Source organism: Peromyscus leucopus, chromosome 4, assembly GCF_004664715.2.
Source record: "Peromyscus leucopus breed LL Stock chromosome 4, UCI_PerLeu_2.1, whole genome shotgun sequence".
Classification (NCBI taxonomy): domain Eukaryota; kingdom Metazoa; phylum Chordata; class Mammalia; order Rodentia; family Cricetidae; genus Peromyscus; species Peromyscus leucopus.
Genome location: NC_051066.1, coordinates 76,521,385 through 76,548,541, shown reverse-complemented (window position 1 = coordinate 76,548,541; position 27,157 = coordinate 76,521,385). Strand labels below are relative to the sequence as shown.

The 27,157-nt window shown below is 48.9% G+C and overlaps 1 protein-coding gene across 1 annotated transcript in view; it reads left to right on the top strand.

Annotated features, from left to right (window-relative positions):
* Prr5l (proline rich 5 like) overlaps window positions 1-24,115 on the top strand; it is an 83,392-nt gene extending 59,277 nt beyond the window's left edge. Inside the window, exons 6-9 of the mRNA XM_028895025.2 lie at window positions 247-338; window positions 5,969-6,109; window positions 11,992-12,118; window positions 22,918-24,115. Of these exons, the coding sequence (XP_028750858.1) occupies window positions 247-338; window positions 5,969-6,109; window positions 11,992-12,118; window positions 22,918-23,318 (761 nt within the window). The 3' untranslated portion in view covers window positions 23,319-24,115. The remainder of the gene's footprint in view (window positions 1-246; window positions 339-5,968; window positions 6,110-11,991; window positions 12,119-22,917) is intronic.
* Window positions 24,116-27,157: the final 3,042 nt, after the last annotated feature.

Here is a 27,157-nt window from a genome sequence, read left to right as displayed (position 1 = left end):
ATTCAGGATCTCACCAGCGATGTTGGATTTCAATTGCTGTGTGTATCCTATGAGGAACTCTCCTGATGGCCTTAGCAGGGACAAAGACCCTGGAGCACTGTGGCTGTGATCTCTGGGTGTCAGCAGCTCTGGGCTACGAGTTCCCCAGTGAATGCAACTTCACATTTGAGGAGGAGCTGTCCTGTGGCCTCTCCTGGCAGTGATGACATTTTCTCTTCTTTCTCTCATCTTCTCTCCCATGTGTAGGTGACAGTCGGATTGAGGTTCTGGCTGAAGTCTGGGACCACTTCTTCACCGAGACTCTGCCCACCCTGCAGGCGATATTTTATCCGGTTCAGGTTAGTGTCACTGGGATGCAACAGCCTGTCTCTTCCACTGACCTTGGTGATCAGGCCTCTTGCTAAGAGGGGGACAGTCTAGAGGTGGGCACCTTGGTGAGAAAGGGCGCTGGAGGGCTTCTGAGGACTCTCTGGGTCTATAGTTAGCCCCTGACTTCAAGTGAAGAGAGTCTTATATATAACCAGCAGTTTGGAGGGTCTTGTTGGTCTTGTGGTTTGGATGGTATATATACTGAGCAGGGTGGGTTTTCTTTTTCCTTCTCCGTTCTTACTCCACCTCTCCTCACTGGCATTCTCTTTGAAGTGCAATTTTAAAATACTTTATTAGTGCACATTGATCAGAAAGTCTTGTTTTTTTCAGATAGCTTCACGTGTGTCTAATGCACTTTTATCACATTCACCCCCTTATACTCTGCTGCCCACCCCCACCCCCACCCCGGTCTCCTTGAAACACACATTAAGCAAGTTACTGTTGTCTGGAAGTCATGAGGAAGGATACCGTTCCTTGCTGTCTGTGATGGACTCTCACCTGAAGAACTACACGATCTAACTGTGCTGGGCGAGGAGTGGGGAATGGGCAGGCTGGAGTTGTGCAGTGTTAGTTCGGGGGTGTTTAACTTGGTACACAGCACCATTCATTCAGTCCCTGAAAGACGTGGGATTGGGATTTAGGGCTGGAGAGATAATACAGCAGTTAAGAATTTGTAATGGTTTCTAGAGGTCCTGGGTGCAATTCCCAACACTCATGTAGGATGGCTCACAACTGCCTGTAACTCCAGTTCTAGGGGAGCCAATGCCCTCCTCTGAACTCCATGGGTCCCTGTACTCATAAGCATAATAAGCCCCCACAGAGACACAAGCCTATACATATAATTTAAAGGAATAACGATAATAAGTGTCTTTCTAGAATGTGGGAGTTAGGGAAGGCTATTTGACAGTGAACAGCTTGCCATGGCAAGCATGAGGCTCTGAATTCAGATCTTCATCATCCGTTTAAAAGTCAGTAGAGCCACACATCCTGACCTCAGTGGTTGCAGGAGACAGGCAGGTCTCTGAGCCCTGCTGCCCAGGCAGTCTAGTTTAATTGGTGAGCTATTCCTCTCCCAAATTGCTCTCACATACCTGCAGCTTGCTCACAGTCCTCTCCCCACCCTGGGGTTAAGGCTTTTATTTTGCCTGGTCTGGCTTTGTTGAAGGGTGAGTGTAATAAGCAGACTGGAAACGGAGCCACCAGCAATGGTTGGAATTCCTCATTCCACAGCAAAGGCCTCAGGAGATTGTTTGCACTCACGGTGTTTTAAAGGAGCATGGGATGCCTTGTGCTCCATACCCAATATTTAAAATGATGTTTAGTGACGTCACTTCCCATTGCAGACTTGCCTCTCACAGCTCCTGCAACACAGTGCATGTAGTAGCCTGTAGCCTGTTCCTCTCATCAGCCTCTATCTGGACCAGTGGTGCTGGAGACCCTGCAGCTTCTGCCCCCACAGATACCCTTCCCCTTGCAGTGGTCACCCCTTAGTGAGCAGCAGGTCCTCAGAGAGACAGACCTGAGGGTAGGGTTCGCCGATGTAGCAAATAAATATACAAGGTGTTGCCTTAACTTTGAATTTTATATAAATGTCAAAGAATGGATTCTGACACACGTGTATATGAAAACAGAATTTAACCTGTATCTTGTGTTTGATCTGTTTATAACCCAAAGGAAAGGGATGTGCAAATCAGGGTCCTTTGTGTAGCAACCGCTACACAATGGTGATGGCTATAGAATGTGGAGTGTGGGTCAGGATGGGCACGGAGGGGCTCAGAGTCAGGCAGGAGCACAGTCCTCCAGACCTAGGATGGTTCTGTTTTGATTCTCTTAAAAAAGCAGTCAGATCTGGCAATATGAAGTATTGCTCATTTCACTTTTCTCACTCCCAGCAACTAAGTGGCCCTCGCGCCCTGGCCACCTTCTTCCCCTGCTGACCTTAAATGGCATCTGCCTGTGCAGACACATTGATTGTATTTGCTAGCTGAGACTGAGTGGGAGAGGCATGGATTCAAAGCATAGACGGACTACTCAAAGGGGGTGAGGGGGGCCTATAACACATGGGCACCAAGGTAGAAGGCACCCAAAGTGGGTGGCCTGTACATTGGGTACCATGGAGGTGATTTTCTGTTCAAAGGACCAAGATAGACTTGCTTTTGCTTTTGAATGAGTAGGTGTCCTTTCTCTGCCGTTTCAGTCTGAGGACACCCCCGGGCCCTGGTTAATGGCTGTGAATGGAAGTCCCAGGAAGCAGCGATTGACTTGTTTCTATTGGTATAAACTGGGCACCTCATGTCTCCCTTCCAGTGCATTTCCTGACAGTCCGAGAAGGCAGATTTTGCCTGCGGAAAAGTCTTTGTGGCTGCTGGGGCTGTAGACATAAAGCAGCCTGGATTGAAAGTGGTTCAGTAAGAGACGCTGCCCTAATTGTTCGCATCTGTTTTTCTCTGGCCTGGCCGAGCCGGTGGGTTTGGAATGGGTTGCTCTTGAATGCCCACCATGTTTGCCCACTCCAGCAGCCATCTCCATCCCCTCCATTGTGTGAGAAAAGGTGCTCTCAGATACTCACTGGGAGTGTGAGCCGGCTCATTCTTTTGAGAGGCTAATGTGGCAGTATCCAGAAAACGTGTGTGTGCCCAGGTGTGTGTGTGTGCACATATACATGTGTGCACATATATGTAGAAGCCAGAGGCCAATATCAGGTGTCCTTACCTTTTTGAGACAGGGTCTTCCCAAGCTTGTTATTTCATTGACTTGGCTAGACTATCTGACCGGGAATCTTCTTGGCTCTGCCTGTCTGGTTTCGAGATTACAGACTGCATCTGGTCTTTTGAATGTGGGTTTTGGCAGCTAAAACTCAGGTCTTCAGGCTTGTTCAGCACTCACTTTAACCACCATCTCCCCATCCCTTTTTAAAGGTGGTTTTGATAGTGTCTGTTTTCTTTGAAAGAGTGGTAGCAATCTGGATACACTAACCAAAGTGTCCAGAGAATCATGGATAAACACGTTTACTACAGAATTGTTGTAGTATAAAAGGCATTTTAGTTGAAGAAATGGCAGGTAGAGTACACTCACTTATTAGAATACTGTGTGGCCTTAAGGTAAGATGGGGCAAGGGAAAAACAAAGTGGGCTGATACGCAAAGATATCCAAGTTAAACTAAGCTAAATAAAGGCATGCAAAATACGGTTTCTATGTGTGTTCAAAGGTTATGTGTGTAATTCTATAGAAGTAAAAACTTTCTAGAAAAATCCAGAAGATAAATACAAGCCTTTGAAGGGTGGTTTCTTGTATGGATATCCAGAAAGCTACGGAAGGTGACTTTTGCTTGCCCGAACCCTGTCCTAACTGAGTCGTAACCTAGAAATATCGGTTACCTAATGGTTTAAAAGTGGAATCCAAAACAAAATGACAATGCACCAGGAGTCATCCCTATGACTGGCAAGTGGAAGGCCCCCAGTGCCTGGGTGGCCTCCAGGGGCTTCCTGTTATGCAAAGTAGTTCTGCAGTTGCTGATCGGGGAGGGGAGTTCTGGCTTGCCTTCCTGTTCCTTGCTGTCTCCTCTTTCCTCCAGACTGACATTCAGACTAGTTTCTAAATGTCTACTTGCCCTTGTCTGCCTTTTTCTCTTTCTCTGCCTTGCATGACTTAAATCAAGCAGTTCTACTAAGGATACCACAGAGGGAGCATGAATGAAAGTTAAAGAGTTCCTATCCTCCCCCAGCAAACTCTGTCATCAAGTAACCTGGCATAAACAGTAATGAAGGCTAGTGTTGGGTCGGGCATCCTAGCCATCCAGCTATCAAGCATGGGTAATCCCAGCTTCTCAGCATTTTAGGTAGTGAAAGAATAAGAGTGTATGTGAGGGACGCAGTAAAGAAACCACTGAGATGTCTACTCCGGATTAGGGGGAAGTTTCTTTTATTGTGGATAAGAGAGAGAGAGAACATCCAGAGGCATCTGGAAGAGTCCAGAGCCAAGAGAAAAAGAAGCAGACTGGACATGAGCTAGGGAAGTGGGGAGGGGAGAGGAGAGAGAGAGAGAGAGAGAGAGAGAGAGAGAGAGAGAGAGAGAGAGAGAGAAGAGAGAGAGAGAATGGTGGGGAAGAGAATAGCAGAGATGGGGGGATTGTAACAAGGAAACACCTTGCCATTATAAAGGGATCTGGACTAGCCTGGGAGCTAGCACAGTGCAGGAGGAGCTAGGGGAGTGAGAAGGGCCAGAACTCTAGTGTGGGGCCTTGAGATGTATAACAAGTACTTGTGAATAAGGACTGAGGGAGCCTGGAGGCCTGCATGGGCTTTGATATGGAACCACTTCTGGTATATGTCAATGGAGAGCCATATGTCCCTTCTGCCAGAGGCAAGGGAAATGACTCCTTTTGATGGGTGAAAACCCATTCCACAAGTTGCTAGGGAATGCTGGGTTTTATCTAACAGTCAGAAATCCTCTAGTCCAGCTTGAGCTAAGGCCAAGAATGTCATTTATAGACATATGTACTCCCTGAGACCTAACAAAGACGAAGTAAAAGAACCTTTGATTTGTAATTTGTCATCATTTTAATGCTATAGAAAGAAAAACAACAACAACAACAAAAAACCCTTTGAGGTATACATTGCAGCATCTCAGATGGCTTTGAGGGGACCATTGAGGATTGCTGGAGTCAGATTACTAGAAGGTTACTAATACCACAGACAGACAAAGAACAGCATGGCCGGGCCTCTAAGGAGAGTCCAGGCCCCAGCTCCACAGACAGACAGCATACTGCAAGCTCTGAAGAGGCCTCAGCTGATTGGAGGATGCCCACCCGTGTGGAAAGAGCTGCTGGTTTGTCCTGTCTGCTGGTTCCTGTGCTGGTCTCACTTGGAAGTGCCATCATAGGCACAGGGAAGAGTCATATTTAATCAGGACAGTGCAGGTTAGTCAAGTTTATCCCTCCGCATGACACACACATGCAAATAAATCTTCAAAAATGTAAAAATGCCTCTCCCAAGTCCTAGGGTTCCAGCAGATGAGTTTGAGAAGGACACACACAAACCACAGCAGAAGTGGAGCTGACATGCACTGTTTACATCTAAGTGCTTAGGGTCCTGCCCAGCACACAGAGTCCAGCAAATGCAAACCCTCGTGACTCTTGGTATTTTTCATCTCCTGCCTACTACTCCAATAGCTGAAGTAGTGACACTTTTTCTACTTACAAATCACTTTTTCCTTAGTTACTTGTGATTATGTAAGAGTCTAACATCTTATGTAACCACGTAAGGGCTGATGTTGCCTGACCTGTGATGAGCACTTAAATATTTAGCAGATGAAATTGAGAAAGCAGCCTTGAAGTTGGGGAAGGATGGGGGAGAGTATCTGTTCGCATGGCCCCTATTATATGTGTCTTGTATCGTCTTTGGGTTATCAAAACCATGCTGATCCATACCTTGTCTTAATGCCAGAGGAGACAAGACCTGGGTCTTCTGGGACAGCCCACAGGCTTTGCACATGCCTGTCCAGTCCATCCTGAGTGCAAACACTTCCCCTGAACTACTTGAGGCTGGTGGGGATCCAGCAAGCACTCACCTCTCACCACCCCACCTGTCTTCTTCCCTAGGGACAGGAGCTGACCATCCGCCAGATCTCCCTGCTGGGCTTCCGGGACCTGGTCCTGCTGAAGGTGAAGCTGGGCGACTGGCTGCTGTTGGCACAGTCCAAGTTGCCCTCATCCGTTATACAAATGCTGCTCATTCTGCAGGTGAGCGCTGGCGGAGGCCTGCTCCTCAGGCCAGCCGGCAGTGAAATAATCCAGCCCTGATGGAGGTGGGGAGGCGGTCTAACAACAGAGCCAGGTAGCTGAGCTGTGCATCCTTCTCCTCGTCCGTCCGTGTTTCTTGATTCACTGGCTCATGTATTTGCTGTACACCATCAGGCCCCTAGTGCTGTACTCGGTGCTGGCATTGGAATAAGGGGGAAAAAGACCTGGAACCTGATTTGCTGGGTGCTGTGGCCTTCTCAGTCCCTGTGAAGGTGGGATTTGGGTGCTTGCATTCCCTCTGTTCTGAATGCTCTGTGGTCTGGGACAGTCAAGGCATATCCTAAACATTTCCCTCATGCTTCTGACCTCAGCACCCAGCCCAGGGTTTTGAGCACACAAGTAGGTGCCAGCTAGTGAGGAGTAGACATCCTTCTGTACTCTTCAACTATGTCAAGGGGCCAAAGAATGCAAATAATAACAAAGTATCTACCATAGTTGAGTCAAGATAGACCTAGAACTCCTAAATGGGCATCATGGCAAAGCAAGACCATGTCAGGTCTCAGAGCCACCAGCTCTGGTCACTTTCTGGTCTCAGTTTGGATGGTTCTTCCTTATTTTTTTTGTGATGCTGTCTCTTGTGGCCTTGCCTGGTTGCTGCTAGACTTGGTCTTTCGCTGTGTGTGGAATTATTTGGATCAGATTACACGTGACGCGCCCTGGTGTTTGTTTCCAGCGAGCCACTACCCAGATGGCTCCAGGCTGTCTTCTCATCCCGATCCTAAATCTGCAACAGGAAGATGAGCTAACACTTCTCAGGCTCTGGTTGTTTGCCAGGTGCAGGCACAAGGACTATAAATGTACTGTTTTCTTAAACAATCCAAACAACCATTTTATGAGGTCAGCGTTGTTGTTATTCCCATGCTCCAGAGGAGGAAACAATAACAGGACACTTCTGCGCTTGAGTGAAATCCCTCAGCTGGGAAGAGGTGCGAAGATTCTGATACTCAGAACATCCTGCTCCCTTCTTGGGGCAACGGATCTGATCGGTGCATGTTGGGTTTGGGGATTCCTTTTGCCCAACCAGCTGTGACCTTGAATGAGGTCAGGTGGAACCCACATGCCCTGGGGAGTCCGTTCCCATGGATGGCTGTGCAGTTCTCAGGTTCCAGTCTCCACCAGGCTCTTGATGACTGGAGGAGTGCCACCAGCCCCACCTCCCCCAGCTACTATGCTTTTGGCTATCTTGAGGCGGTCTTTCTGCATATTCCCTTTCCTGTAATCAGAAAAGAGGAAGGGTCATCGCAGAGATGACGGTGGGTATCAGTCTAGGTCCGGCCTTTTTGTAGGAGGGAAGAAAGGGATGGGCATGGCAAAGTGCCTGCAGCTTGCATCTGAAGTACTGAACACAGAGCTTAGCTCCCACATATGGAGTGTAGAAAAGGAGCCCCTGAGGATTCTGGGAGTAGGGTTAGGAAGCCGGGCTCCACTTTCAGTTTTTGTGTATAACCATTTGGGGAGGCATCCAGCGTTAGTTACTTCCCCTTTTGCTATGACAAAATACCTGAGAAAAACAACTTAAAAGAGGAAGGGTCATTTAGGTTACCAGTCATCACCGCACAGAAGCCGTGGCAACAGGAAGGTGCGGCAGCTGCCCACACCGTATCTTGTATCTGTATCAGCAAGCAGAGAGGGATGGATGTTGGTACTCAGCTGGGTTCCTCTTTCCATGCAGCCTGAGACTCCAGTCCAGGGAATGGTGCTGTCCATGTGTAGGGTGGGTCTTCCTACCTCTATAACCTAATCTAGATAAGCCCTCACAGACAGGCAGGCATGCTCCCCAGGGGGGTTTCCATTCTGACAGTCAAGTTAACTACTACACATCCCTTTCTATTTGTGGATGTGGTTGCCCTCTGAGGATTTTTCCCCACTTGCAGGAGGACCTGTTTTTGTTCATGAAAGCCTTTTGAGGGTCTGGGTCCTGTGTAGAACAACCTGATGACACATGTCACCACCCCTTAAAGCCCCTGAAGATGCCCCAGAACTTCCATCTACTCTGCCCTGTCCAACTAGCCCACCATGCTGTGTGTCTGCAACTTTTTCCGTCTGATCTTAGGAAATCTGCTCAAGATGGTCCCTGGACCTTCAGCCCCTTCCACCTTTCCATCAGGTATTGGAAGCTGGCTTACCTGGTACTCTGGCCTTCTTGGTCCCTGCGGGGCTGGGATCTGGTACTCACTTTCTCTCTGCTCTAAACGTTGTCTGGAACAGTCAAAGCAAAATCTTAAGCTTCTTCCTCACGCTTGCACCCTCAGCACGCAGCCCAGTCTTGATCGTAAAAGTAGGTGTTCAGAAAGGGAGCCAGCTAGTAACATTTTACTGAAGAGGACCCAAGTCCATGGCCTTGGAGGACCATGGTGGCTTCTTATAAAAGAGTGAACTAGAGAAGCTCCGTGGCTATGCTGAAGTTCTGGAAAACTGGCCAAGGAAACAGTCTCTGCTGTGAGTCAGTCTCCTTGGTTTTTTCCCATGTCAAGGTGGTGGACGATCAGAGATGGTAGCTAACTAACAGGGTACAGACCGATCTATGGGAGCTGGACCATTCAGCCATTCCTCATTCACTCACTCTTTCCTCTTAGCCTTCCTTCCTTCCTGCTCCTAGGTACAGGAAACACCCCAAGAACTTGTAAGATGGTCACACTCTTGGCATCTTGGCCCACATCATGGTGGGGCACTTGGCATCTTTTCCCTCTGCACCTCCTGGGACTAGATCTCCTGGACCCTTCCTCCCTTGGATCTCACAGACCTGAGGCAGGAGTATGACAGCAGTCAACGTAGGTCTTTCCTCGGTCCAAATCTATTTTCTGGGGCCTGAGGGGCAGCAGCTTGGGAGTCAGAATAGAATGTTCAGGGAATAATCCACTCTGGAGCCACACCTGCTACAGGGAATGTACTGTGAATTGTCCATTCTTTCCTAGGCCCTTACTCTCCACAGGACATGAGACCTGGCAATGATTTCCCCTAAATAACCTGACAGATACAAAGACAAAGAGCCTTTCTCAGACTTCAGCACTCTCTTCCCACCAGCCTTCCACACATTCTTGAGCCAATCCCTCCCTTGTAGGAAGACACAAGGGCATCTCCTGCTATAGGCACAGAGCTCCTGTTCTCAAATGGTTCCCCCGCCCCAGATGATGAGGGAGGCCTTCCGTTAGTATGGGGCCCTGCCCAAGAGGCAGGGTATGTGACATTGTCCTTGGAGGGCCCTGTGCCTAGTTTAATAGTCTCCCATCTCCCACTCAACATTCTTAGGAATTTTTGACTGTAGGGCTCAGTGTCGTGTTTCGGTACTGGGCCGTGAAAAGTTGTCTTTTACGGGCTGTGTTTTGCTAAGTGGGCTAGCATGGGCTAGCGGTGGGGCAGAAGGCTGAGGATGCCCTCACGGGCCGTCTCCTTGTGAGAGCTCCCTAGCTCCAAGCTGGCTTATCATCCATTTGCCTTCTGCCTTTTGCTGCTTCTGTTTCCTGTCACTTCTCTTCTGGGGGAAAAGCTAGAGAAGAAGTTGATGAGAACTAGCAAGAGAATAAAAATAAAAGAAGAAGAAAGCCTTGATTAGGCTTTGAGACCTAATAAAGGTGGTTTATGGCTTGGAATTGCTCTGCCCTAAGGCCTGGTTTGGTTCCTGCCCTCCTTTTTTCCTACTGCCTTGAGTACCCCCCCCCCCCAATCTGGTTTGGGCAGGCCTTCCTAAGTAAAGCAGCTTATTTTCTTATCCTTTTCATTTCCAACGCTAAGCATTCTCATGCTTGAGCTCAAGGGGAGTGGAGAGCAGTGTGTGGCGGCTCACCTTGCCTATTCCCACGGCCACAGTCAAGTTCATCCCAGTGAATAGTCACTTACTCTGCATTGGTCTCTTTCCTCTCTTTCTAGTCCCAGACTGCAAGCTCTGCATACACCTGTAGCTTCTTCTTAGGTTTTTTGTTTTCTTAAACCACCCAACACCCAAGCATCTGCATCTCATTTGATGTAGCTGAGGAGGACCAAGGGAGAACCCGTTTCCTAGGAACCACATCTCATCCGTCCAATCCCTGATCTGCAGGAGTGGGCCCAACCTGCTTCACTCCACAGACAACTCGGGGCCGTGGTGAGCTTTGTGTTGTTTTTAAGGAAAGCCATTCAGGGTCTGTTTTGGAGAATTTGAGAAGATAATCTTTCTGGCTATAGAGACCCCTGGAGCCTCCTTAGGCCTTTGTCCTCTTCCTGGTGGTCTTTGCTACCCCTCATCAGGAGAGCACATTTTCACACCCTTTCCAGAGTGAGAAACAGTTCACAAGGAGCATGCTGGTTTTTTTTTTTAAGTGTAACTGTTACTTTTATTTATTGTTATGATTATTTATTTGGTTTTTCTTTTTTTTTTTAAGGCTACATACTATATTATTCCACTGATATGCAATAATATCCAGAATACACACATCTTTTCTTACTTATTTTATGTATATGAGTGCTCTATTGAAGTTTTGCCTGAAGAGGGCATCAGATCCCACTATATGATGGTTGTGAGCCACCATGCGGTTTCTGGGAATTGAACCCGGGTCCTCTGGAAGAGCGGCCAGTGCTCTTAACCACTGAGCCATCTCTCCAGCTCCAGCTGCTGGTTTTCTAGGAAGCAGGTTTTTACCAGCCTCTTTCCCGTTTTGGCTGCCATGCATTTATTTTGGTTGGCTTTTACCCAAGGCTTAGTGTGAGGGCTCCGGCCCTGCTGGACTGCTGAAATCAGACTGAGGACTACTCTTCCTCTCTCCTGCCCTGGACTTTTCAGTGCTCTTCCTCCATTTTCTAACCTGGTAACAAGTGACCGTCACATGGGCTCCGAGCCCGGTAGCTTGGGTTCTAGTCTAGGGGGCTTTTTTTGTTGTTATTGTTCTTCGTTCTTATCATTTGTTGGCTGTGTTATACTAGGCAAGTTTCCTAAGCCCCCTCCATTTCTGGTCATTGGAAGGATTGCTCGAGACAGGGTTTCTCCATGTAGCTTTGGTGGCTGTCCTGGATCTCACTCTGTAGACCAAGCTGGCCTCAAACTCAGAGATCCACCTGGTTCTGCTGGGATTAAAGGCATGCACCACCACCGCCCAGCTCACATATAGTGCTTTTGTAAAGTGCCTGTGTACTGTGGGAAAGTCCTCCACTCCTCTGTGGGTGGCATAATTGTTGGACCTTCCCACCTGCCCCTTTGGAGCCAGAGTTAGGACTATGCTATATACACTGTCCTGGGAGAACCCAGATATTGTTCTTAGAAGGCCCAGTTTCTGGTTTGTTTTTGGAGGCAGGGTTTCTCCATACAGTAGCCCTGGCTGTCCTAGAACTTGCTCAGTAGATCAGGCTGCCTTGAACTCAGAGATCCACTTGCCTCTTCATTTCTGGTTTAATTAATCTTTCATCTTCCACTCAGCATCCTTATTGATTTTTTAACTCAGGGCCCTGAGTCTCCATTTTGTCCCGGGTCAGAAAAAGCTGTCATTTGTGTTTTGCTAGGCAACCTGGCAGAGTGGCTGAGGATTGGAGACTGCTGCCTCTGAAGCGGTCAGTGCAAGCTGTGTCCCCATGGCCCGTGGACCTGGGAGAGCCACCCAGCTCCAAGTCTTGCATTCATCCTTCCCCTCCCTCCTGTTCCTCGTCTCCATTTCCTGTGCTCCTTCATTCTCATCCATTGACTTGGGACAGACGACCAGGGCTTCTGGCTTGTTTCCTTCCTTCTAACCACCAGGAGCCTAACTGTGACCAACACTGCCTTGTACCCAGAGGAGGGCCACTGGGAGGCGCTGACAGGTGTCCACCGCTGCGACACTTCTCACTAACCTTTATCTGTCCTGGGTCTTTATTTGTAGAGTGTTCACGAGCCCACAGGCCCAAGTGAGGGCTATCTGCAGCTGGAGGAGCTGGTGAAGCAGGTGGTGTCTCCCTTCCTTGGCATCAGTGGGGACCGCAGCTGCACAGGCCCCACATACTCACTGGGTAAGAAGATCATAGCTCTGAAGTCCAGAGGCTTGGGGGTAATGATACCCACTACATGGTCCTGAGCACCGACTGTCTGCCTAGCGCTTTGTGCCAGTGAAGGCCGGTGCAAATCTTGGTTTGTTAATTACAGATGTTCCTAGGCCGTGTGGCAGCAACCCTGCCCCTCTACCAGTCTTTCTCAGAGACTGATCCCAGGCCCTGTAGTGGTTCCTGTCTTATCCATACCTTTGATCTTTGAATGTGCCTGGACATTAATTTTCTTGTATCTAATACCAGAAACTCTGTGTGTGTGTGTGTGTGTGTGTGTGTGTGTGTGTGTGTGTGTGTGTGTTTTAAATTATGCCAGCCTTAGTCTGGGTTACTTTTGTTATCATCAAACACCATGAACAAAAGCAACTCGGGGAGGAAAGGGTTTATTTCACCCACCATTCCATGTAACAGTTCATCATTAAAAGCAGTGAGGGCAGGAACTCAGGCAGGACAGGAACCTGGAGGCAGGAGCTGATGCAGAGGCTATAAAGGGTTGCTTTTTACTGGTGTGCTCCCCGAGGCTCGCTCAGCCTTCCTTCTTATAGAGCCCAGGACCACCAGCCTAGGGATGACACCACCCACAATGAGCTGGGCCCTCCCTCCCAGCAATCACTAATTAAGCAAATACCATACAGGCTTGCCTACAGCCAGATCTTAAGGAGGCATTTTCTTAATTGTGGCTCCCCCTTCTCAGATGACTTTAGCTTGTGTCAAATTGACATAAAACTAGCCAATACAACACCCTTCGCTCATATGAGTGGACACCCACCCATTATATTTCTTCCCTTGAAGCTACCATGTCGCTTTCACAGCCAGATCTTTCATCCATAGGTACTGCAAGGTCTTTCACTGCAAGGGTTGGGGTTCCTGGGTTTGGGGATACATTCTTCTGTCCTAGTCTCTTTAAAGTATCCAGAGGGGAGTCAAATCTGGTCCTTCTCCCAGTGAGAGCACAGTCTAGATGGTCTCAGAAGTGGCTGATGATGTAGTACCATCTACTGTAGAATAGTTCCCAATAATACCACGGTCTTGGTAGAAACAGCCCTGTGAAAGGCTTGTGATAAAGACTCTGGTCACTGCCTGAGATGTAAGCACTTAACGTGCAGACACTCACTTGCTTATTTCTGTCTTCAGTGTCTGCAGTGGTGCCCGACATCTAGCCATGCAGCAATACAGCAGGTATTCGAGCATGATTGTTAGATGCATGCAGGCAGCTGTACTCCCAAGCCCGGGCGGCCGGCACCCACAGAAAGGTGCAGAACAGGAAACATCACCTGGATAGGAATCTCTCGGCCGCCCTCTTTCTGCTGTGATAGAGTTGTCGTTGAGCCAAGGAGGCAAGGAGCAGTCTCAAGGGAGCTTGCTGCCCTTCCTGGGTCTCTCGGTGTAGTAGGCTGAGCCTTCTGCTGGCAGTTTTCCTGGCCCTGGTTCTGTCTCTCGGGGAGTACCAGCTTCACCTCATCCACAGACTGGAGGAGGCTGGCTCCAGTCAGCCGACCCCCAGGTCTTTCCACAGCCTTGATCTCTGCTCTCTTCCTCACCCCCTTGACATAAGATCAGAAAGCTATTGAAGGAGGACAGCCTCCCACCCTCTGCCCTAAACTGGATGCTATATTTCTGCAGTCTCCATGGAGCCTACCCTCCTTATTACTGCCTGGGCTCATGTCATTTCAGGGATGGGGACCCAAGGAGATGTCAGGATGCCAGCAGGTTAGCTGAATTATGCCAAGAACTCTACCATAGTCAGGGCCTAATGCCAACAGAGAGGAAGAAAAATAACTTTTCTTCAACCCCCATAAGCTCTTAGTTGGAACAGATCCCTGTAACAGATTAACGAGAAAAACAAACAAGTGTATTAAAACATGTGTTCTCACATGCAGGAGAGAATCCAGGGAACAAGTACTTTTCAAACAGTTGGCTTCGAGTCCCTGTTTATGTAACATCTTTAATAAAGAACAATAATTTTTGAGAACAGGGTCTTATGTAGCCCAGGCTGGCCTCAACCTTACTCTGTAGCCGAGGATGGCCTTGAATCTCCAGCTTGGGCCTGCTTCTTCATTGCCTTTCCTTCACTAATCTTTCATGTTTTAAGAATTCCTTTATTGTTTTATGTGTATGGGCTTTGCCTGTAGGTGTGCACTTGGGTGTCTAGTGCCCAAAGAGGCCAGAAAAGGGCATTGACTCCCCAGGAGCTGGAGCCAACCTGTGCTGCTGGGCATTGAATCTGGGTTCACAGGAAGAGCAGCCAGTGCGCTTAACTGCCACTCCATCTCTTCAGACCCCCACTTCATGTTTTGAGGAGGCATATTCTGGTTTCCCAAGCCTGAAACAAGGGTAGATATAAGAACTCTAAAAGGAGCTAGCTACCTCTGGCTCTCCAGCCCAAACAGGAATAATACACACTTTTGTCAGATAAGGCGAGTCCTGAGACTTTATTCTTGTATGAAAGACAGTGTATTTTTTTAAAATTACATTTATTTTATTTATTTATTTGTGTGTGTGTGTGTGTGTGTGTGTGTGTGTGTGTGTGTGTTTGTGCGCATGCGGGCACTCATGTGTGTGAGTGTGCATGCACACACCTGTCCATCCATCCATCATGCCACAACCCTAGTATGGAGGTCAGAGAACAGCTTATGGGAGGCCATTTTCTCTGGTGACAGGCACCTTTACCTGCTGAGCTATTCTGCCAGCCCAGTCCTTATTTTCGAAAGGGACTTTGTCTTAAAAGGGACAGAGGGTGGCCATGATCCTATCTGAGCAATTTAAAAATTATTGTTATTCCAGTTAATAATAATCTCAGCAGATGTGTCTCAGCTTCCCTGCCAGCACCTTGTGTTGCTGCAGATATGCTAGTGAGCAAAATGGGATCTGTTCCTGCCCACAGTCCAGTGAGGGCCAGGGTAAGGCAGACTCACCTGCGTATGGATGCTCTGATGGGGAAGCACAGGGACCCCCCAGACAGGACACTGGGGAAGGCTTCCTGAAGGAAGTGAGGTCTGTTTGGGGAGGTAGAGGATGTGCAGGAGTTGGCTGGGAGACTATCCAGTCAGGGAGGACCACTGGGAGGACCAGGAGGTTGTGGGAGGGCCAGAGGATGGAGCACTTGAGGAGCTGAAGGAGCTTCAGAGGTTCGGAGTCACTAGTGGCAAGAAATAGTGCTGGTCACAGGCCAAATAGTAGGCCCTGTGCTGGGCGGGCTGTGGAGTAACATCACCATTCCTGCGTTATAAGGGCTAAAGTTGCTGGGCTCTTTGAATTAGGACCCCAAAGCTACGATGTTGGAGCTTCTGCAGCTGCCCTTGACAACCCCCCATCCCCCCATCTCAGCACTGTCAGCATTGAGGACACGAGTTCATTGGGGCATAGTAGTATGGGTGATCCTGACTTTCTATCCCTTGGTCCAGGAGGTGTCCCTGGCCAGACCTCTGCATGGTAAAAGCTGAGGTGACCTTCCCTACCCTTTGGGGACAGAGACCTCTATTGATGGTGAAAGTACCGTTCATTCAGTCTGGGTATTAAAGACAATAATTGAGGGGTTGGAGAGAGGCTCAGAGGTTAAGAACACATACTGCTCTTGCAGAAGACCCAAGGTCAGTTTCTAGAAGCCACCACAAGCCACTGTAACTCTAGCTCCAGGGAGATTACAACACCTCTGACCCCCCATGAACCATTCACTCAGGTGCACACCCACACATGGACACACATATATATTATACACACATAACTTTTTAAAAAATGGACAGTGAAAAAATTTGAAGAGTCACGAGAGATCCTTTTATCTGGGGCAAGGCTGTGCCGTGGCTCCCGAGCCCAGAGCAGCATGAGATTTGCCTTCAGCCAGTGGCCATGCTGCACACTCCTGTCCGGGCTGTTGGCAGGAATGCATGGCCTGAGGAGGGTGGTGCTGCCGTTTCTCTTGGGGTCCCTGGGAAATGCCCCAGCTTTGCAGGCCAGAGCGGTACTTACCCTGTATCCCTGCCGTGTGCCCTGCATCTTCGACTCCGGAGATGCTGGGGCCATGACTTGCTGCACCTGGACCTGTACCAGGACAGGGAGTCTTGCTTTAGAACAACAGATAAGTGATCTAATCCAAGGCCCCAAATGGAGCGTGAGCGTGAGCGTGTGCGTGTGTGTGTGTGTGCGCGCGCGTGCGCGTGCGTGCATGTGGTGTGCAAACCCGCCCCTCTAAAGCCTCATTTTTTTTTATTATTATTTATTACCAGAGGACAATGGCGGTATCAGGTGAGGAAGGCAGCGTGAAGCTAAAAGAACAGCCAACACACTCTGTGGAGGCCTGACCCAAGCGCTGCCTTTCACGTTACCCAAATTCCTGAGCTGCCTGAGGTTTCCTGAGCCTCTCAGGGCCCCTCCTCTGCCGCAGACTTTCGGAGACTAGATTCCTCCCTCACAAAAGCCCGAGCCTCCCACACCCTCCCTCCTTTGTATCCCTGGGGCCCCTCTGTAGCCTGCCCCGTAGCTGGACACTAGCTTCTCTGCATGACAAAGGCCGTTTGGGCCTTTCAGGTTCGGGACTAGAGCCGGAGCCCTCAATGGCTTTGGTAGGCAGGGGCATTCTGGGAGCCGAGAAGATCAAAGGCCTGTTGGGGAGCCAATCCCCCAATAAAGGACCTCCCTACACAGGCTTTGCCTCTCGAGGAGTCTGAAAGGAACTGTCGTGGCTGGCTTTCACAGGGATGAAAGGCTGGCTCGGTTGGGGGCCTGTGAGCAGGGAATAAAGGCTCTGCCGGCCCTACCTTGTGGAAGTCAAGGAGGAAGGGAACGAGGCCTGAGAGCCGGTGCCAGCTGAGGTGGCAGACCAGCCTCTCCCTGCAGGAGTGCCCCATCGCCAGGACAGCCCAGTCTTTAGGTCTCAGGTGTTCCTAGGAAGACAGTCACAGCCAGTCCCTCAGTGGGAGACCCTGTTCCCTTCCTCTGGGGACATGGGACTGCCATCCCTGGTACAAAGAAAAAGAGGGGAAGAAGATAATGAGCCCAAGGGTGGGAAGCTAGCTGCCCGCCAGGTCCCAGCCTTTGGTGTTCAGGCTTCCCAAGGAGCCCCGGTAGGGTTGACTGATGGAGTCACCGTTCTGACTTATCTGAGGATTAGCTCTGGTGACTGGTAGCTCACCAAGGAAGCACTGTGTGCCAGGACACTTGGTGGCGAACCATGAGGCTCCTGTGGCCTTGGCTGTGCCAGTACCATCTTGGGAACCCAAACGTTCTTCCAGAAAGCAGAGGCCTCTCTTGCAAGTCACTGCAGCGTAAGAGAAGAGGCCATGTGGGAAGAGTGGGGCCTTGGTGACCAGTTGGGTCAGGGATCCGCTGTGTGGTCTGGTGTTAGTTCCTACCTTCTGTGACCCGCATGCGGCTTGAACACCAGCTCTGACCTGCTGGAGAGAGCAGGAGGAAGAAACCGTGCTGAGGGCGGGGCCAAGCAGTGTTATGCCATGTTGTATTATGGACCCCTTACAGGCAGCTTGTCCCCCACTCTTCCTCCAGGTGTGAGGTCACCCATTAATCTTTCTTGGGACTCCAAACTGTTATTCATTAAGTGGCTCTGTTTCCCGTGCGAGAAAAGCCACAACAAAACCCACTATAAGAGTTTATTAAGGGAAGGGAATCGAAGGGTGATTAGGCATATGGAAAGATCATGCAGGAAGAAAAAGGGCAGAGGGATGAGGAGTGGGACCCGCCTTTATAGATACACACACACACACACACACACACACACACACACACACACACACATGCGCGTAGATTACGTGATCACAGAGCACAAGGATAACGCAAGGCCCCCGGATGCCAGCGCATGTGGGGTCATGGAGTGGCTAGGAATTCTAACACAAACACTTGTCATGCTGTACTGTCATTAGACTGTGCAAGGCAGGGGACACATTCTTCTTTGTACCCCAGGCCCTAGAGAGGTCTGTGTGTCCCCGGTAAGCACCTCAATCTGAAGTGCTCTCTCTTCAGGCAGTAAAGTACTGGCCATGCAAGGACTCAGACCTAGTCCCCCAGAATCCATGTCGAAGAAGTTGAGCATGGTGGTACACCTTTAAGCCCAGGTACAGGATCGCTGAGGCTTTTCCGGCCAGTTAGTCTAACTGAATTGGTGAGGCCCTGGTTCAGCGCGAGAGCCAGTCTCAAAAGAATAAGGTGGAGAAGTGATTGAGAGAGATACAGATGGCAGCCTCTAGGCCTTCCTTCGTATGCATGTCCACACACGTGTACACATATATAACACACACACATACACACACACACACACACACACACACACACACACGATTACCTGGGTTTCCAGGATACTCGTGTTATCTCTGCTCTGACATTTGTCACATTGATATCAGGGAAACCGGGATCCCCCCCTTGGGATTCGTGAGCTCATTAATAAAATAATTTTAAAAGAAAGTTGAGCCGGGCGGTGGTGGCGCACGCCTTTAATCCCAGCACTCGGGAGGCAGAGCCAGGCGGATCTCTGTGAGTTTGAGGCCAGCCTGGGCTACCAAGTGAGTTCCAGGAAAAGGTGCAAAGCTACACATAGAAACCCTGTCTCGAAAAACCAAAAAAAAAAAAAAAAAAAAAAAAAGTTGAAGAACAATTTTATTGGAGTTGAAATGAAAAACTCCTATTAGCCGAAAGAAAGAAAGAAAGAAAGAAAGGAAGAAAGTCAGGTGGTGGTAACTTAAGCTTTTAATCCTAGCACTTGGGAGGCAGAGGCTGGTGGAGATTTCAGTTAGAGGTCAGCCTGGTCTACAAAGTGAGTTCTGGGATAGCCAGAGTTACACTAAGAAACCCTATCATGAAAAAAAAAAAATCCAAAAATAAAAGGATTCAAAGCTGGTAGGGGTGGAGGGTGAGTGGATCTGGCTTGACTTAGGGAGAGGGGTTGGAGGTGAATATGATCAAAACATCATGCATGGAATTTCAAAGAATGGAGAAAAATATTAAAAGGAAAAGAGAAAAAAAACCAAAAACAAAAAAAAAAAAAAAAAAAAAAACCAATCCAGCACGGGCAAGCTGTAAATCTCAGCCTGGGGGAGGAAAATGGAGGAGGCAGGGGTCAGGGTGCGGACATGCTGTTTCAGTTACTGGGATGGAGGTACACCGCGTGGCAGCAAGCAGCCACATGACAGGGCTGGAGCATTAGAGAAAGAGCAAGGAAGCCTGTGGTAGCAGAAAACAAATTTGTGTTCCAGTCAACATCTCAACATGAACGGGGTGGAGGCCAGGGAAAGTTAAACCTTCTCAGAGAGGTCGGCAGACCCAGCTGAGCTTCAGGCAGGGGCGGGGCTTCTGAGAAGGAAATAGAGCATCTCACCTAAGGGATGATGATTCTGCCTATCTCTTTAGCATGGCTCAAGTTGACCCTGCTTTGCTAGGGGTAATCCTTGGCCAGGTCATAGACCCTGGCCAACTAAAATAGTAAGTCTCTCAGCAGACCAGAGATGCTTTCCTCTTGACCAGAAGCTTTCCTGTAATGCCCCGTTACTGCTACTAAAACAACCTGACCTCTTTCTAGCTCGTGAAGGCCACAAGCAGGAGCTCTGCTGTGGGGCCCCAGACTTGAGTCTCTGTCAGTAATTGTGACTGCAGACTTCATGTTCATCTTCTGCCACACACAGGAAGGAGATGGTATTGGGGAAGCATCTCCTGGGCACAGTACCCAGCGCTTGTTGGGCGCCCAGCACATAGCTGCAGCTGGACTTGGACCCCCAGCCTCTGCACAGTCAGTGCAGCATTTGGCAAAGTGTTGTTCTGGAAGTGTCTGCTGAAGGCTAAGGCAGCATGGTTCCCCCCCACACACACACCCCCACCAAGACTGTCTCAGTCTCACTCTGGCTTCAATTCTCAGCTCTTTTCAGCTGCAGCCAAGTGGACTTTTGTTAATTCACTGCCTGTGGAACCCTTCAATGACTTGACTGCAGTGAAAAGTGGACGACGTCCAGAAAACCCTCAGAGACACCTTTTCTGGGCTCATTCCAGCAGGTTGAGGCCCGTGAAATATCCTTCAGCCAGAGATGCAGTATGTCTCAGCGACGCACATTGAGTCTGCATTCCCTCAGCTTCCCCTGTGTCCTCTCCAACCCCAGCCCCTGCTCCAACTCTGTCCTCTTCATGGATGGCGGATCTGTTCGTCTCAGGTTTTAGCCACATGTAACAACTCAACCTCATAGCAGTGTGGTACTTTCTTCCTCAACTAGAGGACCACCCAGCTCCTGGGCGCGTATGTGTTCACAGTTGAAGCGGGAAAGCTCCCGTCTTCTCTTGGCTCTGGCTTCTGCACACACCCCACCTTGGCAGATCGATGCCTTGCCTCAGGAACAGAGAATGACTTCTAGTACATGGCCTCTGAAGCTGTTGGGCCCAGCTTCCGCCAGGCCGATTGTGCGTTTTCCCTACAGCCAGCCCACAGTGCGTGGTTGCAAAAGTAGTGTGAGCAATGAGTTGTTCCCAATGGCAGTGTTTCGAGGATGGTTCTTTAGCTGGGTCCTTGCTGCTGTGAAGTCTTTGGTGCTTCTGTTGAAGAAGTGTCCATTTTTATGATCATGAAAGCAGCCCATGGCTGTTCTCAGAAATTGAGAACACTAGGAATGGCTGTTTCTGGGGGGACAAGTACTATGCACAGATTCTTTTTTTATTGTCCGTTGGCTTTCCGTATTTAATTCCTTCTCCAAGACACCAGCCTCTTGGTGAGCACCCATGGGTAGGGTGGCCTTTCTTATTACCTGAGTTCAGAGGGTGCTGGCTCAAGTCACCCGAGTCCTGCTCCTCCACAGCCCATCCCATGAGTTCTGTGGTATCAATGACTGATATCCTGAGCCCATTGTCCTCTTCCCCTTCATCACTGTGGGTCTCTCTCCTGTGAACCACCTCTTTTCTCTACTCTGACACTGGCATTCACTTTTCCCATGTGTCTCTGCACCCTCTCTGGCTTTTTCTCTGGCAGCAGCTCCTGTTCCACCTCCTGCGAGGGCCCCTTCCTGAAGCACACCCTCTTCTGTCCTCTCTCGTGTGTGTGTGACACATAGCCTCTCCCATGTGTCACAGAGACTTCCATCTGTCATCACAGGGCCCTCCTGGGACACACTTAGCCAACCTGGATGGGCACAGCTTCATTGTTCCTATACGTCGAGTTCCTGCAAGGCTGTGACCCTGGGGCTCATCCAGCGACTTGCTCAGGCTGTTCTCACCATTCAGAATGTTGTCCTCCTCCGTCCTCTTCAGGACCTTCCACCACTCTGTATGTCTCCAGTGTATGTCCTCGGCCAGGTTTCTGATGGTCCTAGCCATTTCTCCTCGCCTGTGAACCCCACTGGCTTGTCCTTCCCTCAAGGTGCTTTGCCTGTAACATTTCTTGGTGGCTTTGTATGGGTGCCAGGGAAAGCAGGGTCCGGAGTGATGCCAAACTCATCGGAGCCCCAGATTGACTGTGCTCTAGCTCTGTCACCTTGGGTAAATTCCTACCTCTCTGATTCTTTAAAGTAGACACTAACAATGTCTCCATATGCTGTGATTTAGGTTCAGCTTTCTAGCAGGAGTCCAAAATGCATACTAAACATTTTTAATTTTTTTTTTTTTTTTTTGTGGCTATGAGATTTGAACCTAGGTCATCATTCATGCTAGGTAAATGCTCTAGCATTAAGCTACACCACCAGCCTTGTCTAAACTCTATATTTTGAGACAGAGTCTCACTTGCTCAGATGGGCCTTGAACTTGCTCTGTAGCCCAGGCAGGCTTTTAACTTGGGATCCTCATGCCTCAGCTCCCTGAGTAGCTGGGACAACAGGCTTGTACCACAAAGCCTCATGCATAGAAAGCTTCCGCAGTTTCTGGAACACAGTGCTGAAAAAGCAACAGTTGTAGACCCCAGGTTGACACTGGGAGTCTTCTTGAGTACCTCCACTTTATGCATGGCCACAGGGGCTCTCGGTTGGACCCAGAACTCACTGATACGGACGGGTTAGTCCAGCTGGGTAGCTTGTTCCAGGGATCTCCTGTTTCTGCCTTCTGAGTGCAGCCACCATACCCACCTGGTATTTACATGAGTTCTGGGGATCTGAACTCTGGTCTTCACGCTTCTGCAGCAAGTGCTTTATCCACTAAGTTATCTCCGCAGCCCCTGGGCTTTTGTTTGTTTGCTTGGTTGGTTGGTTTTTGGTTTGAGTTCGTTTGTTTTGGGTTTTGAGAAAGGGTTCCTCACTGGCCTGGAACTTGCCAGATAGGCTAGGCTGGCTGGCCAACCAGTACCGAGGATCTGTCTGTCTCCACCTCCCCATCTCTGGACTTGGCAGCTCACTACATCTGGCCTTTTTGCTTGGATCAGACTCAGGTCCTCATAACTTGCAAGGCAACCGTTTTCCTGAGACAGAGACACCCCAGCCCTTCTGACCCTGCAGACGTCACCTTCTGAGCAGGGTTCTGAAGCCCTGGCTAAGGTATAAGTCTTCAGAGAAGAGGGTTTTTGTGGAATTAAAGGTCGATTCAGTGAGGCTCAGGCAGCACCTGGAGAAGGGGGCGTGTGTGTGTTCACTCCATTCAGAAAAGTTTTAGGTGAGCATTTATTGTGGGGTTCTGGTTGACTGGATACAGGATCTGGTGTAAACAGGTAAATCTGCGTGACATGAAGATGGTCGTGTCCTCCATTGTATTCAGTGAGGCCCCACCTAAAGCTGTTCCCAGAGGCTCTCCCTCCCTCTTCTTCCATTTTGGTCACTGTGTTACCTTCCCCCAGTCACAGCCATTGTTGCCTTTTCCTCTTGCAGCCAGGAGGCATTCCAGGATCCGGCCCAAGGTGACTGTCCTCAACTATGCCTCTCTGATGACCTCCGTTGGACGGCCACTGAATGAGATGGTCCTGACTCCGCTAACAGAGCAGGAAGGAGAGGCGTACCTGGAGAAGTGTGGCAGCGTTCGGCGGCACACAGTGGCCAATGCCCATTCGGACATCCAGCTGCTGGCCATGGCCACCATGATGCACTCAGGATTAGGGGAGGAGGCTGACAGCGAGGATAAGCACCTGCTCCTGCCACCCAGCTTCCCACCGCCACACCGCCAGTGCTCCAGTGAGCCCAGCATCCCCGATAGCCCCGATGAACTGGAACTAGAAGATGGAGCAAGTGGCAGCCAGGAGGACTCCGAGATGAACTGTGCTTCCCTCAGCTGAGCTGACATCTCCAGGATTTCCGCATCCCTACTTTGTAGCCAGGATGAGGACTGTGTGGATGTATCTCCTCCATGGATCACCAAGGGGCTCTTGCTTTGAGTGGCACTGCCTTATTTCTTAGGGCACAAGCCAAGTCTCCATGCCCCCAGGAAACACCTGTAACCCTCTCCACTGTGGTGTCTGTGACTAGCTCCTCATGCCACTGTTCTCCTGACTTCCAGCCTCACCTACTTCACCTGGATCCTCTTCTCTGGGCCCTTCCCATCCTATTGGACTGGCTGATGCTCCTAGTATATAATGCTCTGGCATTACTGTCGCAGAAGCTTGGACCACACATGAGCATCTAGAATGTGCCAGCTCTTGCTGTTCCCTTAATGATCCATGAAGCAGAAGCCAAGGGGTAGAAGGAGTAGCAAAGGTTCTGTATAACATGGAAGTCAACTATAGCCCTTATCACTTACTTTAATTGCAGTTTCCTTGAAAGCATTATCCTACTCGTGGGTGAGGGTCCATCCTTACGTATGTCCAGATGTCATGTGCTGTCTACACAAAGGGCTTTAGCCTAGCAGAATCTCTGTCTTGGACTCAGCCTCAGCATGTCCCTCTTAGGCTTCTTCCCAGTCTCCAGGAATGAGCCTTCTCAGTCACTGGTGCCTTACTCCTCTACTTTCAGGAACTGACTGACCACTTTCCTGTTGTGCATAAGACAGCAACTGACCTAGTCTGTACCTGGATTTCACTTGAATTTGTAAAACGTGTATTGTTTAAAAAAAAAAAACAAACCATGTTCGTGAATATTTGCACATAGGACCTTGCACTGCTCATTTCCAGTGGAGTGTTTGCAGACTAAACACAGTGGGCCCCTTCAAAACGTGCTGAAATAGCTCAGAACAAGAGGCTGAGTAGCGGACAGGACTCACATACCTCAGAGCTCTGGGGGAGCCAGACCTGTGTCTGGAATGACCTGTGTTCTAAGTGTCTTGGCTTCTAGGGAAGGCTGTGCCGGAGTCAGAAGATTGCCTCTTGAGCAGAGAAGTTGAGTGACTGGAATGTGTCTGGGCTTTGACATGGACAGAGAGGCATGGGCATGTGGGCACGTTTTATTTGGAGGAACATTTATTCTCTGAGATTATAGAAGTACGCAGAAATGTCTGGGATTCCTGTCATGTTTGTCTCAGGATGCTATTTGAGGCAGCTTGCTTTGTTACTGTGCTAGGTCTTTATTAATGTTCTCTTCAGGTTGGCGAAGGGGAACTTTTTTGTCTATGTTGAATCTCTGGCTTCCTCTTTATAGTTGTCTGTTGGTCTTGCTAATAGAAGCTCAGAAAAACATAGAAAGTTTCTCCTGATCCTGCTCTTGACATGTGCTGCCCTTTCAGGATCTGGTCGGTCTTTGGAAATTTTGTGGATGGAATCTCAATATATAACCCACCAATAGAAGAAGAGGCCATGCAAGCTCATCTAAGCCTTGATAGTGTCACCCTTCTGGGCAAAGATCTGAAATATGACCATAGCTGTGCTTTGGATGCATTCTACTTTAAAAATCTAATTTTAAAAAATGTTTTAATTTTGTCCTTCCAAGAGAAAATGACAGAAGAGAGATGTCTACCTGTCACAGAAATGCCTAAATGTCACACACTGTGCTCATGCACTTGCACACACACATGCACCCATCCATGTACACACAGTGTGTAAACCCATATATGTGTATACGCACACGTGTGCGCGCGCGCGCGCGCACACACACACACACACAACACAAAGAGAAACGTTCAAATTCCTTTGAGAATTTTAAGCAAAAACTCATCTTTCTGTATGGGGTGTCTAAAGTCTACAAGTTGGGGGCTGGAGAGATGGATGGCTTGGTGCTCAAGGACACTTTCTGCTCTTGCAGGAGACCAGAAGACATAGGTTCAGTTCTCAACATCCACATCAGGCAGCTAACAGTTCCAGGGGATCTGATGCCCTCTTCTGTCTTCTGAGGGCACCTGCATTCATGTGATGTGCATACATATATGCATGTGCATGCACACACACACACACACACACACACACACACACATACACACACACTAAAAAGAATTTTTAAAATAATCTCCATAAGGTAATTAATGTGTATTAGTGGGCAGAACATTGCAGTTTATTTAACTTAACTGATGGCTAGGTCCTTGTTAGTACACCAAGCACACACTAGAGATTATTTACTGATCCAGACAAAGGAATTAGTCATCTATGGGCTTGCTTTTTTCATTGATAAGATTAACAGTGCATGTTTTAAATATGCCTTTTTCCGTATCGTGGATGTCTCTGTCATGGACGGCAGTTGTCAGGATAATACATGGACTCTGGTATAGAAAGTGTACAGGCTGTTGAATGTCATTGCTGCTGACCTTAAACAGTTTACAAGTTTCTCTTTGGACAGACACACCTGGTGTTAGTACAGAAATATCCCAGACTGTACACATCAATATTTTATGGCATTTGTTGGCTTTGGCCATCACACCTATTGCAAGGGTGTCATCTGTAGCAGTTTTAACCAGTCCCCACCCCCCACCCCCATGCCAGGAAGATTCTTGGCTATCATCTATGCCAAGGGGTTCCCTAGGTTGTTTAGTGGCAGAGTAACCCAGCTCTGGGCTCTGAGTGAATCACAAACTAAACTTTTTTATTGTCTGTTTTCAAAATAGATACAATAAATGTCGCTTTGTTTATGCCACGGGTGCTGTGGTACAGAGTGCTTCGAGTGTGTATTGTCTGAATTTGCAAGCACAGTAAAGCTGGCCACGGTGCATTCTGCCCTCCACACTCCCCGCACTGCCCATGTTCGACCTGCTCCATTGTCCTGTCACCTCCTCTCCAGAGCCAGGCCTTAGCCCTTGTTTTTTTTTTTTTTTTTTTTTTTTTTTTTTGGGGGGGGGGGGCTTCTGGACTAGGTAGGCAAGTTTTTCTGGAGAAGCATCTCATCTGTGGAAGGTAGAAAACACTAAAAAAGCCCTTCAAGAGATTTTCCTTCCCGAGTGTTTGACCTAGAGGGAATGCTTACTGTATTATATTTATTATGGGCTCCTTGCATATTCCTTTTTGGTTCTATTTGACAGAAGAAATTTATAATGTTTTATTCTCTGCATAAATACTTTTAGAAGGGCCGTATTAGTTTGAGGCCTCAGAAGGATTAATAAAAGTGTTTGGAGAGGTGCTGTCGCGGCTGATTAATTATACTGTAGTTGTACTGGTAGATGGTCGTTGGACATTCTACCTCAGTGGTGATGTAAGGCCCATAAGCAGAGGAATGTGGATAGTCTCTGGAAGCTGCATAGGCAAGGAAACATCCTTGGGAGCTCCCTGAAAGGAACATAGCCCTGACACCTTGGTTCTAGTCCAGTGAGAACCATGTCAGACTTCTAAGTTACAGAACGATGAGATTAACACCATGTGTTGGCTTACAGTCACTGGCACATCCACGGCATCATGGTATACCACTGTGCACATCCATTCTCATGGCAAGTTACCCATTGTACCTAGGGGAAGCTTCCACTGCATAAGCACTTTTCTTGGTGCTAGGAATACGGTGCTGGAAAACTGACCGAGGTACCTGCTTCCTCGGAGACTGGAGTGGCTGGAACCCAAGCCCCCAGTCTACTGTAGCATCTTGCTCCAGGAGGCATCCTGGCTTGAGAGAAAAGGAAGAGCAGAGCAGCCAAGCCCAGAGCGATGAGGTGAGTGATGGTTTCATGGTTGCCAAGAAGCTGAGGATGGGCCGCTTCCAAAGGACATGGACAAGAGCTGGGCAATGAGAGTCCAGTGTTCCTAGGCAGGGGGGTTGCACACAGAATAGACTT